The sequence below is a fragment of the Stegostoma tigrinum genome, chromosome 7, assembly GCF_030684315.1.
Source record: "Stegostoma tigrinum isolate sSteTig4 chromosome 7, sSteTig4.hap1, whole genome shotgun sequence".
Lineage (NCBI taxonomy): Eukaryota > Metazoa > Chordata > Chondrichthyes > Orectolobiformes > Stegostomatidae > Stegostoma > Stegostoma tigrinum.
In genome coordinates this window covers 104,029,137-104,047,538 of record NC_081360.1, presented here as the reverse complement: position 1 = coordinate 104,047,538, position 18,402 = coordinate 104,029,137, and the positions used below count along the sequence as shown (strand labels likewise).

Here is an 18,402-nt window from a genome sequence, read left to right as displayed (position 1 = left end):
TTCGACGGTTTCTAGGATGACCTGCAGGCTCTGCTGCATTTGGAGGGTAGGGTTGGTGGGTGATTGGGCATTTGTGCCATTCCCTCTGACAGCATCTTCCTGATAAGAGTCTCCCGATGTCGTAAGGGTCTTCCTGAGTGAACCTTCTCCGTTTCGGTCATTCACAGGCCAGGGTCTCCATGGGTCATCAGGGGATGTTTGATCTCTTCAGGGAAGCTTTGAGGATGTCCCAAAAGTGTTTCCTGTCATCCTCCTGGGAGTCTCAGAGTCGAGCAGTCTCATTGGGAACCCGGGATCAGGTTGACGAGCGACACAGGCCGTGCAGGGGAGATGTTTGGATTGACTGGCCCCTCAATGGCATGGGGAGGACATTGCTGTTGGGCTCCCTCTCCTGCCCTTCAATATGGAGGATCTTGGGAAGCTGACACAGGTAGGACCTCTGCAGTGTTTCAAAGTACTCAGTGTAGGTTCTCCAAACCTCCAAAGCCAATAGGATCTTGGGATGATGCTGCCTGGAAAATTAACACTTTGATATCCTGATCCTCAAGTGGCACCATGTATCTGTGGGGAATGCTTCAGGCTGAACACAATGAACAGTCTAAAATGAACAGAAAATGTTGGAAATACTCAGCAGGTGCTCAGAAAGTCACAGAGTTAATGTTTTTGATCAATTACTTTTCAGCTTATCGCAAACCCTCTTTTGTTCATTATCCCTGTAGTTTGGGCTTGTTTAAAAACTGTTCTGTTTTTTTCCCAGTTCTCATCAAATCTCATTAACCAGAGACATTCACTGTGTCATTCTCTCTCCACAGAGACTGTCAGACCTGCTCAGTTTCTCCAGCTGTTTCTGTTCTACTTTGTAATTAATTCCGTTCTGAGAGCAGGATGGCACTAGGCTGGATAGTCTGGGAACTCAGAACTGGAGCTACAACTGACGATTCTAATTGCGCTGAAGGTAATGTCTTTCCTACATTCTATAAGCACGAGGTTATTTTGGACAAAGAAAGGCGAGAATGAAGGAAGCCAAGGAATTTTGCTTGTAACAACCTTGCACCTTGTGTCTTCATCTGGACCCAAACAGCTGAAGAAGATAGATGAAGATTTGCACAATGTCTACATAGAGTCTGAGTGCGCCATAAACATACTCCTCTGGGCTGATGGAATGTTTCCTGTTTCCCAGGATCAGCTGGGTGTCAAACGCCAAGAACTAGGAAGAAACAGAGACGGAGAGAAAGGGAGAGAGGGTTAATCAATGTCGAAGGGTGGAGTGCAGGCAGCAGCAGACATGTGGGAATGATCCAGGTTGCCAGAGAAAGCAGATGTCACGAGGAAGGGCCCACAATACCCCAACCACCCCCAACTTATTGTGAGTGAGGGGAAGAGAGAGGAAACTGCTCCCCTGCTTCACCAGGCAGGTTCAGTGTCAATGTCTGAGGACAACAGCTCTGCGTTGCTGTGGCACCACGAGTCAGGGTGATTGTTAATGCCTGATCAGCTGTGAAATGGTGGTGAGCTTTGGAATAAAGAGCCAACAAGAGCAGGAAATGGCCATGTCACATTCATACAACCGGGGGAGCTCCACCCAGAAATTGTGGCAGTCTAGAGGGTTTTCAATCCAATCCCACGCTGTCCCTATCCTGGGAGTGTTTGATGGGGGACAGTGTAGAGGGAGCTTTAGTCTGTATCTAACCCCTTGCTGTCCCTGTCCTGGGAGTGTTTGATGGGGGTCAGTGTAGAGGGAGCTTTACTCTGTATTTAACCCCGTGCTGTCCCTATCCTGGGAGTGTTTGATGGGGGACAGTGTAGAGCGAGCTTTACTCTGTATCTAACCCCTTGCTGCCCCTGTCCTGGGAGTGTTTGATGGGGGTCAGTGTCGAGGGAGCTTTACTCTGTCATGAGTGTCAGACCTGACAGCCAGCCTGGCAGAGAACTGGACATGATTTACTGATAAAAGCCAACATCACTTACCAGAGTAAAAACAATGGCTGCGATTGCAGAGTACAACATGTGAAGCCATGGAATCTGCCAGAACACAAAGATATTGGATTATTTGCAGCATTCAACCTCCTCAGGCAGCACCTTCCAAACCCACGACCACTTCCATCTCGAAGGACAAGGGCAGCAGATACATGGGAACACCACCCCCTGCCAGTTCCCCTCCGTGTCACTCACCATCCTGACCTGGAAATACAGGTGACTGTAACTTGTGGATAATTTAGTATTTAAACTAAGAAGCAGGGACTCCCGCTCTGAGATTTCTTATTTATGTTAAAACTATTCAACAAACGAAAAAACTTTGGATGAAGTAAATTCGAAAAAAAAAACAGAAATTGCTGGAAAAGCTCAGCAGGTCTGGCAGCATCTGTGGAGAGAAATCAGAGTTAACGTTTCAGAGCAAGTGACCCTTCCTCAGAACCGTTCTGAGGAAGGGTCACTTGCTCTGAAACATTAACTCTGATTTCTCTCCACAGATGCTGCCAGACCTGCTGAGCTTTTCCAGCAATTTCCAGTTTGGTTTAAGGAAGCTATTTCACTGGTATACTTCACACAACCCTTGAGGAGACTTCCCAATCTGCATCAATCATGCAGTCTGATTCCTTGTTCCCAAGCGTGAGAACTTCAGAAATGGGAACAGGAGTAGGTCATTCAGCCCTTTGAGCCTGCCCTGCCATTCAACAGAATCATGGCTGATCTGACATTCGCCATGTTTTCCCTGTAACCCAGGATTTCCCGTCAAGGATCCCCCTCAACCTGTGGTCACTTCTATTGCTTTTTCTCCTCCCTCAGTTGAATGACTTCAAACTTCAGAACAGACAGAGAGAGAGAGAGAGTGACACACCCACACAGACACAGAGATATCCAAACAGAAACAGACACACACAGACGCACACACACATGCAGACACAAACACGCACACACATGCACAAACAGGCACAGACACACACAGACAGATATACAAACACACACAGTTTGGCTCTCACAGTGACCTGGAGAACTTTGGCCATTACTTACATATTTGAAGGACAGAACGATTGTAACAACTATCCCAGCGACAAACAGGCCAATCCCCAGGACACAGAACAGGCCACTGCATGAGGTGAAGTCCACCTGGAGCACAAGTCATTGCTGCTGTTAATTCTCAACGCAGCCTCTCACAACACCTCCCCCCACCTACCCATCACACTCAGCAGTGGTACCCCTCCCCCTCCACCTCCCTCTCCTGCTCCCGTTACCTTGGTCTGGAAGCAGAAGATGGTGACACCAAGACAGACCAGTGCGGTGATGCCCAGGCACAGAAACACAGATTTGGTGCTGTAGTAACTGCAGACAGAGGAATGAAAGGTTACTCACTCACAGAGACTGAGTGGGCTCAGTCACAGACACTGGACACAGAGCTCACATCAGCTTCAAGAACCCGACAGCACAGGAGGTGACCACTTGGCCCGTCGAACTTGTGTCAACTCTTTGAGTGAGCTATTAAATTAGACCCTCTCCCAATTATCTGTAGTGTTTGCAGGGAATCAGACCCTTCCAGGGTCGAGACGGTCACTGACTGTGAAGCTGCAGGTTCCAAAACACAGCATTCCTTCCCATTGACACTTTTCCCTTTCCCAGGTGACAGGAAACTGTTCTCCAGTGTCCTATACCCCTAGTGCCTGTACTCCCCAGTGTCCTATACACCTAGTGCCTGTACTCCCCAGTGCCTGTATTCCCCAGTGTCCTATACCCCTAGTGCCTGTACTCCCCAGTGTCCAATACTTCCAGTGCCTGTACTCCCCAGTGTCCAAGGGCCCCAGTGCATGTGCTCCGCAGTATCCAAGGGCTCCCCAGTGCCCAAGGCCCCCAGTGCATGTGCTCCTCAGTGTCCAAGGGCTCCCCAGTGCCTGTACTCCCCAGTGCCCGTACTCCCCAGTGTCCAATGCCTCCAGTGCCTGTACTCCCCAGTGTCCAATGCCTCCAGTGCCTGTACTCCCCAGTGTCCAATGGCCCCTGTGCCTGTACTCCCCAGTGTCCAATGGCCCCTGTGCCTGTACTCCCCAGTGTCCAATGGCCCCTGTGCCTGTACTCCCCAGTGTCCAATGGCCCCTGTGCCTGTACTCCCCAGTGTCCAATGGCCCCTGTGCCTGTACTCCCCAGTGTCCAATGGCCCCTGTGCCTGTACTCCCCAGTGTCCAATGGCCCCTGTGCCTGACTCGGCAGTGTCCAATGGCCCCTGTGCCTGTACTCGGCAGTGTCCAATGGCCCCTGTGCCTGTACTCGGCAGTGTCCAATGGCCCCAGTGCCTGTACTCCCCAGTGTCCAATGGCCCCTGTGCCTGTACTCGGCAGTGTCCAATGGCCCCTGTGCCTGTACTCCCCAGTGTCCAAGGGCTCCAGTGCCTGTACTCCCCAGTGTCCAAGGGCTCCAGTGCCTGTACTCCCCAGTGTCCAAGGGCCTCTGTGCCTGTATTCCCCAGTGTCCAATACCTCCAGTGCCTGTACTCCCCAGTGTCCAAGGGCCCCAGTGCCTGTACTCCCCAGTGTCCAATGGCCCCTGTGCCTGTACTCCCCAGTGTCCAATGGCCCCTGTGCCTGTTCTCCCCAGTGTCCAGGGCCCCAGTGCCTGTACTCCCCAGTGACCAATGGCCCCAGTGCCTGTACTCCCCAGTGTCCAATGGGCCCAGTGCCTGTATTCCCCAGTGACCAATGGCCCCAGTGCCTGTACTCCCCAGTGTCCAAGGGCCCCAGTGCCTGTACTCCACAGTGTCCAATGGGCCCAGTGCCTGTACTCCACAGTGTCCAATGGGCCCAGTGCCTGTATTCCCCAGTGACCAATGGCCCCAGTGCCTGTACTCCCCAGTGTCCAAGGGCCCCAGTGCCTGTACTCCCCAGTGTGCAAAGGCCCCAGTGTCCAATGGCCCCTGTGTCTTTACTCCCCAGTGTCCAATGGCCCCTGTGCCTGTACTCCCCAGTGTCCAATGGCCCCTGTGCCTGTACTCCCCAGTGTCCAATGGCCCCTGTGCCTGTACTCCCCAGTGTCCAATGGCCCCAGTGACCAATGGCCCCAGTGCCTGTACTCCCCAGTGTCCAATGGCCCCAGTGCCTGTACTCCCCAGTGTCCAAGGGCCCCAGTGCCTGAAGGACCTGCGTTTCTGATACCCCTGTCCCGCTGCCTCTATTCTGTTGTGATCAGAAATCACACGAAACCAGGTAATAGTCCAACAGGTTTAGTTGAAAACACCAGCATCTGAAGCATCTGAAAGCGTGTGTTTTCTAATAAACCTGTTGGACTCTAACCTGGCGTTGTGTGATTTCTGACCGTGTCTCCCCCATCCAACAGCAGCACCTCCACATTTATTCCGTTAAGATTGGGGTGCGAGGCAAAGGTTGTTTGGTGCGACTGGGGACAACAGGCACCAGGAATCAGGCTGCAGCTCGGAGCTGAGGCTCTTGCACTGGTGGAACCCATCCACCTCAACACTTACACCAGACTTCGTAAGATATTCACTTCTGGAAGGCATCACACAGACACATACACTTACTGACACGTACACACACGCACAGATACACACAATCACGCACACTCTTTCACATTCATACGCAGCCACACACACTTGCACACTCACTCCACACACACTCACAAGCAAATGCACCTACACACAATCATAGGCGTTCATACACTGTCATACATTCAGTAAAACTGCGCTTACCTTGCAATTGTTCCAGTGAGATATGACATAGCCAAGGTCTGGGTGGGGAAACAAGGGAAGAGGATGTCAGTAAGATTGAGATCACAGGCACCAGCACAGGGAAGGAGACAGCAAGGTAATGTTACTGCGTTCATATTCCAGAGGACAGCAGAGTAAGGGCCCACGGTGGTGGTGTCAGAAAGTACATCCAGATCAATGATTCTGGCAATGAAAACCTGGGATCAGTGAAAGTGCCCACGAAGTTAGTGGCCTGTCATTTAAAGCCCATCATGTTCACGACCAGCAGATCCACCCATATCCCTCTAATCCCTTCCTACTCATATACCCATCTAGATGCCTTATAAATGTTGTAATTGTACCAGCCTGCACCACCTCATCTGGAAGCTCATTCCATACACACACCACCCTCTACATGAAAAAGATCTCTATAAATGATTTGGATGTGAATATAGGAGATATGGTTAGTAGGTTTGCAGATGAGACCAAAATTGACAGTGAAGAAGGTCACCTCAGAGTACAATGGGAACTTGATCAGATGGGCACATGGGACGAGGAGTGGCAGATGGAGTTTAATGGAGGTGCTGCATTGTGGTAAGGCAAAACAAGGCCGGATATATACACTTAATGGTAAGGTCCTGGGGAGTGTTACTGAATAAAAAGACCTTGGGTGCAGGTTCATAGTTCCATGAAAGCAGAGTCACAGGAAGACAGGGTAATGAAGAAGGCAAGATAATAAAATGTGAGGCTGGATGAACACAGCAGGCCAAGCAGCATCTCAGGAGCACAAAAGCTGACGTTTCGGGCCTAGACCCTGGGTCTAGGCCCGAAACGTCAGCTTTTGTGCTCCTGAGATGCTGCTTGGCCTGCTGTGTTCACCCAGCCTCACATTTTATTATCTTGGAATTCTCCAGCATCTGCAGTTCCCATTATCTCTAATGAAGAAGGCATTTGCTTTTATTGGCCTGTGCATTGAGTATAGGATTTCAGAGGGTCATGTTGAGTTGTACAGGGCATTGGTTAGGCCACTTTTGGAAGACTGTGTTCAATTGTGGTCTCCCTGCCATAGGAAGCAGCTGCTGCAGCTGTACAAAACTCTGGTGCGGCCACACTTGAAGTATTGCGTACAGTTCTGGTTGCCACATTTTAGGAAGGATGTGGAAGCTTTGGAAAGGGTGCAGAGGAGATTTACTAGGATGTTGCCTGGTATGGAGGGAAGGTCTTATGAGGAAAGGCTGAGGGACTTGAGGCTGTTTTTGTTAGTGAGAAGAAGGTTAAGAGGTGAATTAATAGAGACATACAAGATGATCAGAGGATTAGATAGGGTGGATAGGGAGAGCCTTTTTCCTCGGATGGTGATGGCTAGCACAAGGGAACGTAGCTTTAAATTGAGGGATGATAGATAAAGGACAGATGTCAGAGGTAGGTTCTTTACTCAGAGAGTAGAAAGGGCGTGGAATGCACTGCCTGCAACAGTAGTAGATTCGCCAAGTTTAAGGGCATTTAAATGGTCACTGGTAAACATATGGACGATAATGGAATAGTGTAGGTTAGATGGGTTTCAGTTTGGTTTCACAGGTCGGCACAACATTGAGGGCTGAAGGGCCTGTACTGGGCTGTAATGTTTGATGTTCTACGCTCTATGAAAGCTGTTGTGAAACTTGAAAGGGTTCAGAAAAGATTTACAAGGATGTCACGAGGGTTGGAGGGTTTGAGATACAGGGAGAAGCTGAATAAGTCTGGGGCTATTTACCCTGGAGCTTCAGAGGCTGAGGAATGACCTTATAGAGGTTCACAGAATCATGAGGGGCATAGATAGGGTAAATAGACAAGGTATTTTCCTTGGGGTAGGGGAGTCCAAAACTAATCGGCTTAGTTTTCAGGTGGCAGAGGAAAAATTTAAAGGGACCTGAAGGGCAACTTTTTCATGTAGAGGGTGGTGTGTGTATGGAATGAGCTTCCAGATGAGGTGGTGCAGGCTGGTACAATTACAACATTTATAAGGCATCTAGATGGGTATGTGAGTAGGAAGGGATTAGAGGGATATGGGCGAAATAATGACAAACAGGGCTAGATTAAAGTGGCCTATCTGGTCGGCATGCATGAGTTAGGCCAAAAAGTCTGTTTCCATACTGTACATCTCTGACTTTATGACTCTATAAATATCTGGACAGATCACCTCTGTGAAGAATTGTCCAGATAAGGTCAGAGCATTTCAGATCATTTCTGAATGAGCTGGGCCCTGGAATGGACAAGTGAGTAGCTGATTTAAAAGGTAAATTTAATAAGATACTTACAAAAATAGCCAAGAGGATCATATTCCAGGGAAACTTCCTCCTGAAAATATTGACACGATTAAACAAAAATTTGTACAATTTGACAACAACTTGGCACAGGTCAGACCTCGTTGGGAAGTCTTCTCAATATTTAAGAATAATGTAAGGAAGCTGGAGGAGATTGAATCATTTAGACATTTTCTCGATGAAACAGGATCATGTGATTTCCCGGAATTGTGTTCAGCAAAATGTGGTCTGGGACCCACATATGTATCACTGAAATCAAAAGCAGAATGTGTGCTGTCAGGTGCCTTCCAGTTTAATGGGAACCATGCCTTCTAAATGGAACAGAAATGGGGGGGGGGGGGTTGCTGATGTGATACTGCCAGATCCACACACAGTGATTAGTCCTTACACCAAGAACAGGCAGATCAGCTGAACCACGGGAAAATCAGGAGCTCAATCAAGAGACTGACGTGCTGGGGAAGTGGGTCATGGAAATGTGAGACGACAGCAAGTTCATAAGGAACAAACCCACCCTCATCCGTACCACCAAAGCCCTGCTTCCCAACCCCCAGCCTCCACTCCCCTCCGATGTAAGAGAACAAAGCTGATGTTAACAGGTCAGCCTGGACAACTCACCTGGGTCCTTCACAACAGACCAGGACAAAATATATCACAATGAACACTCCACTGGGAAAAGAAATGAGAAATCAGTTGGTCAGCATTACACAACAAGGCAAGGAGCAACAATCAAAACAACAACAACTTGCATTTCAATAACTCCATTAACCCAATCAAGTCCCCACCCTCACTTCCCAGGACCATCACAGATCAGAAGCTTTGAAGGTGGGCCACCAGACAACAGACGGTCAAAGTTGGGGGTGTGGGGGGGGGTCTTGGTTTGAAGGGGAGTGCGAGACGGAGGGAACTCCAGAACTTTGGGGCAGAGTGATTAAAATTGGGAACAGCCCCATTAAAATGATGCAGGGCTCTGGGGAAACTGTGGGGTGACAGCAGGTTATAGAGATAAGGCCAGCCTGGGCCCTGAAGGGATTTGAAAGCAAGATGATAGTATTTAATCAACAGGCTGAGCAACCGGGACCAAGCATATGTCTGTGAGCGCGTGAGATGGCACAGCAAGGACTATCCCTGTACGATCAGGCACGGGCAATAGAGATTTGAATGATCCCAAGTTTGCAGAGGGGAGAATGTGGGACACCAGCTCGGAGTGTGCCGGATAGCCAAGTGGGCTAAACGAAGGTTTCAGTAGCCAAACAACCCAGATAGGTTTCAAAGTCAGGTGATGTGATGATGTAGAAGCAGCTGGTCTTAGTGATGGTGCTGTGGTCAAAGCGGAGTCCTAGGCTGTGAACTGACTGGTTTAATCTCAGACTGTTTGAAGGGACCATGATCCCTGAGATTTCCCTCAATCAGCAACCACTCAGTCCCCTCAGCTCAAGCTCACAATTTCCTGACACCAATTCCAGATCCTCTCGTTCTCAGGAAACCAAAACCATGTTGATTTTTTGTCAATGTTCCTGTAACAACAATTTGCATGCACGTCAGAAACAGGAGCAGGAAGAGACCATTCAGCCCTACAAGCCAGCCCAGTTTAATAAGACCTTCTAATTCAACACCAGTTTCCAGAACTTGTTTTTATTCACTTGTAGGATTCACATCAGAGGCTGGGCCCAGTATTTATTGCCCGTCTCTAGTTGCCCCTTGAAAAGGTGGAGGTGAGCTGCCGCCGTCCACCTGCTGTAGGTAGGCGCCAATGTCCTTAGAGAGGGAATTCCAGTGTAGGAATTCCCTACACTGACAGTGAAGGAACGGGGATATATTTCCCAGTCAGGATGGTGAGTGGCTCGGAGGGGAACTTGCAGGGGGTGGTGTTCCCATGTACCTGCTGCCCCTTGTCCTTCTGGATGGAAGTGGTCGTGGGTTTGGAAGGTGCTGTCTGAGGATCTTTGGTGAATTTCTGCAGAGCATCGTGTAGATAGTACACACTGCTGCATCAGTGGTGATGGGAGGGGATGTTTGTGGATACATGCTGGAGGTTGTAAAGAAAATAAATCTGTATTTCTTCATGTTTTTAACATGTGAAAATCTACAGATCTCAGTCTTGAACCTGTTGGAAGACTGAGCTTCTACAACTTTCTCAGGTAGAGAATTCCAAACATGTAGCCTCACGTGAGTCAGAATAGAAACAAGGTAAAATACCACACTTTTAGCAGATTAAACATTGCACATTACTTTACTGAGACACAGGTTAACAATACCAGATAGAGACCATAAAGAGGTCGTCTGGTAGATCAATGACTTGGTGATTGGGGTCGTTTCTAAGAAGCAAATTGGAGTGGGAGTTGGGTCCTGGAGAGACGGTTTGGTAGAGTCCAAGAATAACTATGAATAAAATTCCTCTTGTGGGGGAGACCAGAACTTTAGGCCACATATTAACAACAGTCACCAACAAATCCAATTGAACATTCAGGAGAAACGTCATTCCACACTGCCCCCAAAGACTGAGGGATAATTGGGGGCCTCGCTCCCGCGCAGAGTAGGGTGGGGGAAGAATAGGGGCCTCGCTCCCGCGCAGAGTAGGGTGGGGGAAGAATAGGGGCCTCGCTCCCGCGCAGACTGGGGAGGGTGAATGGGGGCCACAGTCCCACACAGAGTGGGGAGGGTGAATGGGGGCCACACTCACGTGCAGAGTCGGGGGCAAAATGGGGGCCTCGCTACCGCGCAGAGTGAGGGCTGAGAATGGGGGCCTCGCTACAGCGCAGAGTCGGGGGGGGGAATAAGGGACTCACTCCTGTTCAGAGTTGGGGGGGGGGGGGGAGAGAATGGGGGCCTCGCTACCGTGGGGTGAGTGGGCAGAATGAGGGCCTTGCTCCCCTGGGGGAGTGGAAGGAGAATGAGGGACTCGCTCTCACAGAGAGTGGGGAGGAATGGGGGCCTCGCTCCCACAGGGAGTGGGGAGCAGGGTCTCACTCACCTTGATCCCCAACCACCCACTTCCACAGCCCCTCCCCACCACTCTCAAACCCAGTCTCCACCTCCAAGGGGGCTGAAATGAAGGGTCAGTACAGAACTAATGGAATGAATGGTCACTGTACTAGGTTTGATGGAGCTCTGTATTAATGTTACTTACTAAGCTGCCCAGTAAACTGTGGAGTTAGATTGTACAAACGTTTGCACTGGAGCACTGCAAAGGAAGAAACAACTGTGAACTTCTCCAAAACAAAACCCAGTTTTAAAAATAATCACAGAAATATTTAAAACAGACTAAACTCGTTTTGTCTTCCTCACACGTGCAGCCCTTGGCACTCAGAAAGACAGATATCGGCTCCCTCCGGTATCTGTGCTCAGGGTCCGTGCCTCAGACACAGGAACAACAACGCAGAAAACGACAGAGGGGGCAAAAGGGAGGGAGTGCAACAGACAGGGACAGGGAGAGAGGTGGGGAGGACAAAGGGAGTGGGAGGGGGTAAAAAAGGGGAAGGGGAGAGGGAGAGATGGAAGGGGAGGGGGAGGGAGAGACGGTGAGAGGGCAAGAGTGGGGGTGGGGAGAGGTCAGGGAGGGGGTGGGAAGGGAATCGGAGGGGCCAGGGAGGGGGCGGGGTGGGGTAGAGGTGGGGAAAGGGAGGGGGAGGGGTAGCAAGAGCGAGCTTGCAACAGACAGAGAATCAGACACAAACACACACATACACACAGCCTTGTGTCTACACTCATTCACAACACAGCTTCTTTCGGACAGTGCGGCGCTCCCTCAGCACTGACCCTCTGACAGTGCGGCGCTCCCTCAGCACTGACCCTCCGACAGTGCGGCGCTCCCTCAGCACTGACCCTCCGACAGTGCGGCGCTCCCTCAGCACTGACCCTCCGACAGTGCGGCGCTCCCTCAGCACTGACCCTCCGACAGTGCGGCGCTCCCTCAGCACTGACCCTCCGACAGTGCGGCGCTCCCTCAGCACTGACCCTCCGACAGTGCGGCGCTCCCTCAGGACTGACCCTCCGACAGTGCGGCGCTCCCTCAGCACTGACCCTCCGACAGTGCGGCGCTCCCTCAGCACTGACCCTCCGACATTGCGGCGCTCCCTCAGCACTGACCCTCCGACAGTGCGGCGCTCCCTCAGTACTGACACTCCAACAGTGCGGCGCTCCCTCAGCACTGACCCTCCGACAGTGCGGCGCTCCCTCAGCACTGACCCTCCGACAGTGCAGCGCTCCCTCAGCACTGACCCTCCGACAGTGCGGCACTCCCTCAGTGCTGACAATACCAGCAGTGAGAGATGTTATGTGAGAATCCCGGGTTTGGTTTTGTTTCAGTGACTGTCTGGAAGATGGGAGTGTGTTGCTGTTTCAAATAAAATTCCTGAAATTGCAAATTTGTGCCACCCACCCCCAGGTGTAGCAGGCAAACTCCTGCAGAAGTTAGGCCAAGCCTGGCTCCTGGCCTCAGTGCAGGCAGAGACAGATACAGATCTAAACTTCCTGGGATTACAGCCGCTCAGTTCTAGCTCACCTGAATGTGAAGATGGCGACAATCCCAAAAGTTACCAACAACTGAGCCGTAAGGATCATGTAAACCTGTGGGAAGAGATTAATGTGGGGAGGGAGATGGGGGAGGGAAGGTTAGAGGAGGATAGATGTAGGAAGGGATTGGTGGGTGTGGAGGAGAGAAAGAGTGAAAGTGGAGTAAGGGGAATGGGGGTGTGACAGAGAGAGAGAGATATGCAAGGCAGCAAAAGGAGGGAGAAGGAAAGGTAGAGAGCAAGGGGTAGAGAGAGAGAGAGACGGAGAGAGAGAGAGAGAGAGAGAGAGAGAGAGAGCAGGAGGGAGGGGGGGAGAGACAGGGAGAGAGAGAGAGAGAGAGAGACCAAGAGGGGTAGAGAGAGCAGGAGGGTTGCAGAGAGAGAGGAGGAGGGTTAGAGAGACAGCAGGAGGGGTAGACAGAGAGCGAGAGAGAGAGAGCGTGTGAGCGTGGGAGGGTGAGAGAGAAAGAAAGAATGGGAGGAGGAGAGAAATGGAGTGGACAGAAAGGTAGCAAGGGAGGGGGCGATGGGGAGAGAAAATGTGCACATTATTAGATGCAAACAAGGCATTCCAAGCCACTCTATTTCAACCTAATGCTCCCTGTCTTGGGCCCATACAGCACAGAAAAAGGCCCCTCATTTATTGTGGGTGTGCTGACCTACTTACACTAGTCCCCTGATCTCACTCTAGGCCCACTGGCCTTGCATGTTATGTCATTTCAAGTGCTCACCCAAGGATTTTTTTTTAAAAGATTGCGAAGTTTCCTATTCTCCCAGGCAGTGCATTTCAGAACCCCTCCATCCTCTGTGTGAATAGGAGAGGCAATGGCCTCGTGGACTGTTAATCCAGAGACCCAGGTGTTGTTCTGGGGACTTGGGATCAAATCCTGCCAGGGCAAATGGAGGAGTTTGAATTCAATAAAATATCTGGAATTAAGAATCTAATGATGACCTTGACCCATTGTTGATTGTCAGGAAAAACCCATCTGGTTCACTAAAGTCCTTTGGGGAAGGAAACTGCCATCCTTACTGGTCTGGGTTCCATGTGACTCCTGACCCACAGCAATGTGGTTGACTTTTAATTGCGATTGACTTTTAATTGCGATAGTAAGAACTGCTGATGCTGGGCAATTAGGGATGGGCAATAAATATTGCCAGGCCAGCAACATCCTCAACCCACGAATGAATAAAGAAAATAAAAACTTTTGCTCAAATCTCCCACCTTTCGATTTTAAAGCATGCCCCTTGTTTTTGACCCTTTGACAGCTACTTCCTACCCCCGCTGTTCATGCGCCTTATGATCGTACCCCTCCATTAGATCCCCCTTCAGCCTTTTCTGCTCCAAAGAAAACAACCCGAGCTTATCCAGTCTCTCTTCATTGCTGGAACATTCCACCTCAGTGAATGTCCTCTGCACCCCCGATGTGCAATCACATCCTTCCTGAGTGTGTGGACCAGAACTTCACACAGGACTGCAGCTGTGGCCTCACCAAAGTTCTGTACAGCTCCAACATAACGTCCCTGCTCTTGAAATCTCTGCCATGTCTGGTAAAGAGAAGTATCTTGTAATCCACCTTAACTATCCTATGAATCTGTCCAGCCACCTGCAGGGATCTGTGGACAAGCTTTCCAAGATCCTTCTGTTCCTCTGAGCTTCCTTAGTATGATTAGATTAGATTAGATTCCCTACAGTGTGGAAACAGGCTCTTCGGCCCAACAAGTCCACACCGCCCCTTGAAGCATTCCACCCAGACCCACCCCCTATAACCCACACACCCCTGAACACTACGGGCAATTTAGCATGGCCGATCCACCTACCCTGCACGTCTTTGGACTGTGGGAGGAAACCGACGCAGACACGGGGAGAATGTGCAAACTCCACACAGTCACCCGAGGATGGAATCGAACCTGGGTCCCTGGTGCTGTGTGGCAGCTGTGCTAACCACTGAGCCACCGTGCAACCCCATATCCCGCCATTTAATGAGCGTTCCCTTTTCTCGTTCCTTCTTCCAAAAGTGCATCACCTCACACTTTCTCAGGGTTAAATTGCATCTGATACTGACCTGCCCATGCGACCAATCCTTTTACACCCTCCTGTAACCTCACACCCTCCCCCTTCATCGTCAGCCACCCCAGCCAATCCCGGTGTCATCTACAAACTTACTTATAACAACTGCCGCTCTGCTACCTCACCCCCACGTTCTCATCTGCATCATTTCTGAATATTGTGAATAATAAGGGACCCAGCACTGTCCCCTGCGGTACACCGCTGCTCACCAGGCTCCTGTCACACAAACAGCCTTCTACCACCACCCTTTGTCGCCTGATACTCATTCCAATTTTGGATCCAACATGCCAAGTTACCCTGGATCCCATAAGTTCTTCCCTTCTGTATCAGTCTCCCATGTTGGACCTTATTAAAGGCTTTGCTAAATAAATTACATTAACTGCACTACCCTCATCCAAACACCTGGTCACCTCACTCAAAAATTCAGGTTTGTCTGCCATGATCTCCTTCTGACAAAGCCACATTGTCTATCCCTGATCAAATGTGGCTTCTTTAAATGGAGATTAATTTTCTGCAGTAGTTCCCTACTACTGATGTGAGGCTCTCTGGTCTACAGTTTCCTGGCCTATTTCTACTACCCTCTTGTAAAATCGCACCACATTAGCTGCCCTCCAGTCCTCTGGCACCTCCCTGAGACCAGGGATGATTTCAAAATTTGGGTCAGGGCCCCTTGTAGTTTCCTCCCTTGTCTCCCGCTGCAGCCTGGGATATAACCCATCTGGGTCTGGGGATTTTTTTTACTCTTAAGTCCATCAAAGCTTCCAATACCATCTCACTCCTTATTCCAACATGCTCAAGAACATCACAGTCCCTATCCCTGAGTTCTGCCACGTTCATCTAGCCCCTTCCCAGAGCTGATCAACTTGGGAGCCAGGCGAAGGGTGGGGAGTCCTGGCCGAACCACACATAGGCCATGCGGCACTCTCAAACACGACTCTTACGCCATGTGGAAGAAAATATGTGAGGGCAGCCCTAGGCATACCTACAGATGAGGTGTAAATCTGCGAAGCCACCAAACAGGACCACTTGCACATCAAACAGTGAAAGCAGCAAGTGATAGACAGAGCTAAGTGATCCCACAACCAGTGGATCAGATCTAAGCTCCGCAGCCCTGCCACATCCAGGTGTGAATGGTGGTGGACAATTAAACAACTCACTGGAGGAGGCGGCTCCACAAATATCCCCATCCTCAATGATGGAAGTGCCCAGCACATCAGTGCAAAAGATAAGGCTGAAGCATTCACAGTAATCTTCAGCCAGAAGTTCCGAGTAGATGATCCATCTCGGCCTCCTCCAGTGGTCCCCAGCATCACAGATAAAAGTCTTCAGCCAATTCGATTCACCCCACGTGATATCAAAAAACAGTTGGAGACACTGGATACTGCAAAGGCTATGGGCCCTGACACCATTCCGGCAATAGTACTGAAGGCTTGTGCTCCAGAACCTGCCCCTCCCCTAGCCAAGCTGTTCCAGTACAGTTACAACACTGGGATCTACCCGACAATGTGGAAAATTCCCCAGGTTATGTCCTGTACACAAAAAGCAGGACAAATCCAACCCGGTGAATTACTGTCCCATCAGTCTCCTCTCGATCATCAGTAAAGTGATGGAAGGTGTCAGTGACAGGGCTATTAAGCAGCACCTGCTCAGCAATAACCTGCTCAGCGACGCCCAGTTTGGGTTCCGCCAGGGCCACTCAGCTCCTAATCTCATTACAGCCTTGGTTCACACTTGGACAAAAGAGCTGGAATCCAGAGGTGAGGGGAGAGTGACAGCCCTTGATATCAAGGCTGCATTCAACAGAGTGTGGCATCAGGGAGCCCTGGCAAAACTGGAATAAATAGGTATCTGGGGACTTAATGCTGTGCTACAGGTTTACCAGGGTATTAGCGGTATCGAAGGTTTGAGTTCTAAAGAAAGGCTGGGACTTTCTTTCACAGGAGCATAGCAGGTAGGGAGGAGACCTCATACAAGTTTATAAAATCATGAGAGATACAGATAAGGTTAATGGTAGTTGTCTTTTGCCTAGGAGGGGTGAGAGGAGAGAGTTCAGCAAAGAAATGAGGAGCAAATGTTTTACACAGAGAGCAGTTCACATGAACCTCTGGAGGAAGTGGTGGGTGTGGGCACAATTGCAAAGTCTAAAAGACATTTAGATAAGTACATGAAGAGGAGAGGTTTGGAGGGATATGGGCCAGTAGCAGGCAGGTGGGACTAGTTTAGTGGAGGATTATGTTCAGCACAGACTGGCTGTATAACTTTAACGCTCTGTGACTCTATGGCTGGAGTGATACCTGACACATTGCAAATTGTTGTGGTTGTTGCAAGTCAGTCGTTTCAGCTCCAAAGACATCTCTGCAGGAATTCCTCACGGTACATATTTTCTAATCAAACATCTCTGTTCAGGGTCAGAACTCACATGACACCAGATTATAATCCATCAGGTTTATCTGAAATCACAAGCTTTCAGAGCACAGGCACTTCATCAGGCGAAGTGTGGGACTATAACCTGGTGTTGTGTGACTTCTGACCTTGTCCACTCTAGTCCATCCAACACCAGCACCTCCGAATAGAGATGTTATTATACACCTCTGCACCAAGTGGAACTTGAACCCATTATCCAGAGATTTGGACACTACCACCATACCATGAGAGCACCTTCGAACTCCTCAGGGTACCTATTTTTCTAATAACCTGTTCAGAGATGTTATTACACACCTGTGGAGCAGGTGGGACTGGCAACCCAGTCCAGGGGTGGGAATACTTATTTGATCCACAAGAGGTACTCAGAATTCCTCAGGGTAGCATCGGAGCTGCTTCATCAATGACCTTCCCTCCATCATAAGGTCAGAAGTGGGCATGTTCATTCAGGGTTGCACAATGTCCAGCACCATTCATGACTCCTTAGACACTGAAGCAGTCCGTGTTCACATGCAACAAGATCTGGATAATACCCAGGTTTGGGCTGACAAGTGACAAGTAACATGTGCACCACACAAATGACAGGTAATAACCATCTCCACTAAGGCAGCCTGGTAGATCACTCCCCACCACCTTATCCCGGGCAATTAAGGATAGACAACAAATGCTAACCCAGTTAGTGTTCCCCATATCCTAAACTGGAATAACCAGTTCTATTAATTCCTCTCAGCTACCTTCTCCCTCACTACATCTATCCGCTAATCTTTTCCCTTGGAAACAATTCCAGGGATTGATTCCTCCTGTGCAAATTAATGCCAGCACTCTGGCTCCTACCTTTCGAATGAATGTGTGGCGAACTTTCCGATCATCCCAGGAACTAGCAGCAAATCCCTGGTTCCCACGTTCTGGTTCTGGTTCCGCCCCTGAGCTGCCATAGGCACCTGCACAGACAGAGAGTTAGCAAATCAATTCAGCTCCACAAAACCATGGGACTACCCTCCCCACAAAGCCAGACAAAGAGAGAGACAGAAACAGAGAGAGATAGAGAGAGAGAGACACCCTCCCTTATAAAGAGAGCACGAGACCACCGCACACTCCCACACAGACAGTGCAAACCCTCTCCCCGCCCACCACCAAAACACTGCCTCCACTCTCATTCCATCCCCATGTCCCCAACACACTCACTGCCCAACAGGTTGCCCTGGTTACCACTCCATCTCCCAAACTGCTCTCTAACAAGGGGCATCACCTAAAAAGCAACTCCTTCCCGCAGGAAAAGGACAGTAAACCCAAGGAGCAGGGTTGCTGAGGTTGTTCCTGTTCACTGACTATCACCTTCTGAGTCAAAGGGGCAAGAAATATCCCAGAAGAAGGAACAGAGCTACACTCCCAAGCCAGGACAGTGAGTGCACA

The 18,402-nt window shown here is 50.0% G+C and overlaps 1 protein-coding gene across 2 annotated transcripts in view; it reads right to left on the bottom strand.

Annotated features, from left to right (window-relative positions):
- Positions 1-608: 608 nt before the first annotated feature.
- tmbim1a (transmembrane BAX inhibitor motif containing 1a) overlaps positions 609-18,402 on the bottom strand; it is a 75,133-nt gene continuing 57,339 nt past the window's right edge. For both annotated transcript variants that reach the window (XM_048534770.2, XM_059647596.1), the window contains exons 3-12: positions 17,824-17,930; positions 12,491-12,555; positions 11,117-11,170; positions 8,605-8,655; positions 7,984-8,023; positions 5,690-5,727; positions 3,234-3,321; positions 3,013-3,108; positions 1,969-2,022; positions 609-1,207 (exon numbers count right to left, since the gene is read on the bottom strand). In XM_048534770.2, the coding sequence (XP_048390727.1) occupies positions 1,064-1,207; positions 1,969-2,022; positions 3,013-3,108; positions 3,234-3,321; positions 5,690-5,727; positions 7,984-8,023; positions 8,605-8,655; positions 11,117-11,170; positions 12,491-12,555; positions 17,824-17,930 (737 nt within the window). In that variant the 3' untranslated portion in view covers positions 609-1,063. The remainder of the gene's footprint in view (positions 1,208-1,968; positions 2,023-3,012; positions 3,109-3,233; positions 3,322-5,689; positions 5,728-7,983; positions 8,024-8,604; positions 8,656-11,116; positions 11,171-12,490; positions 12,556-17,823; positions 17,931-18,402) is intronic.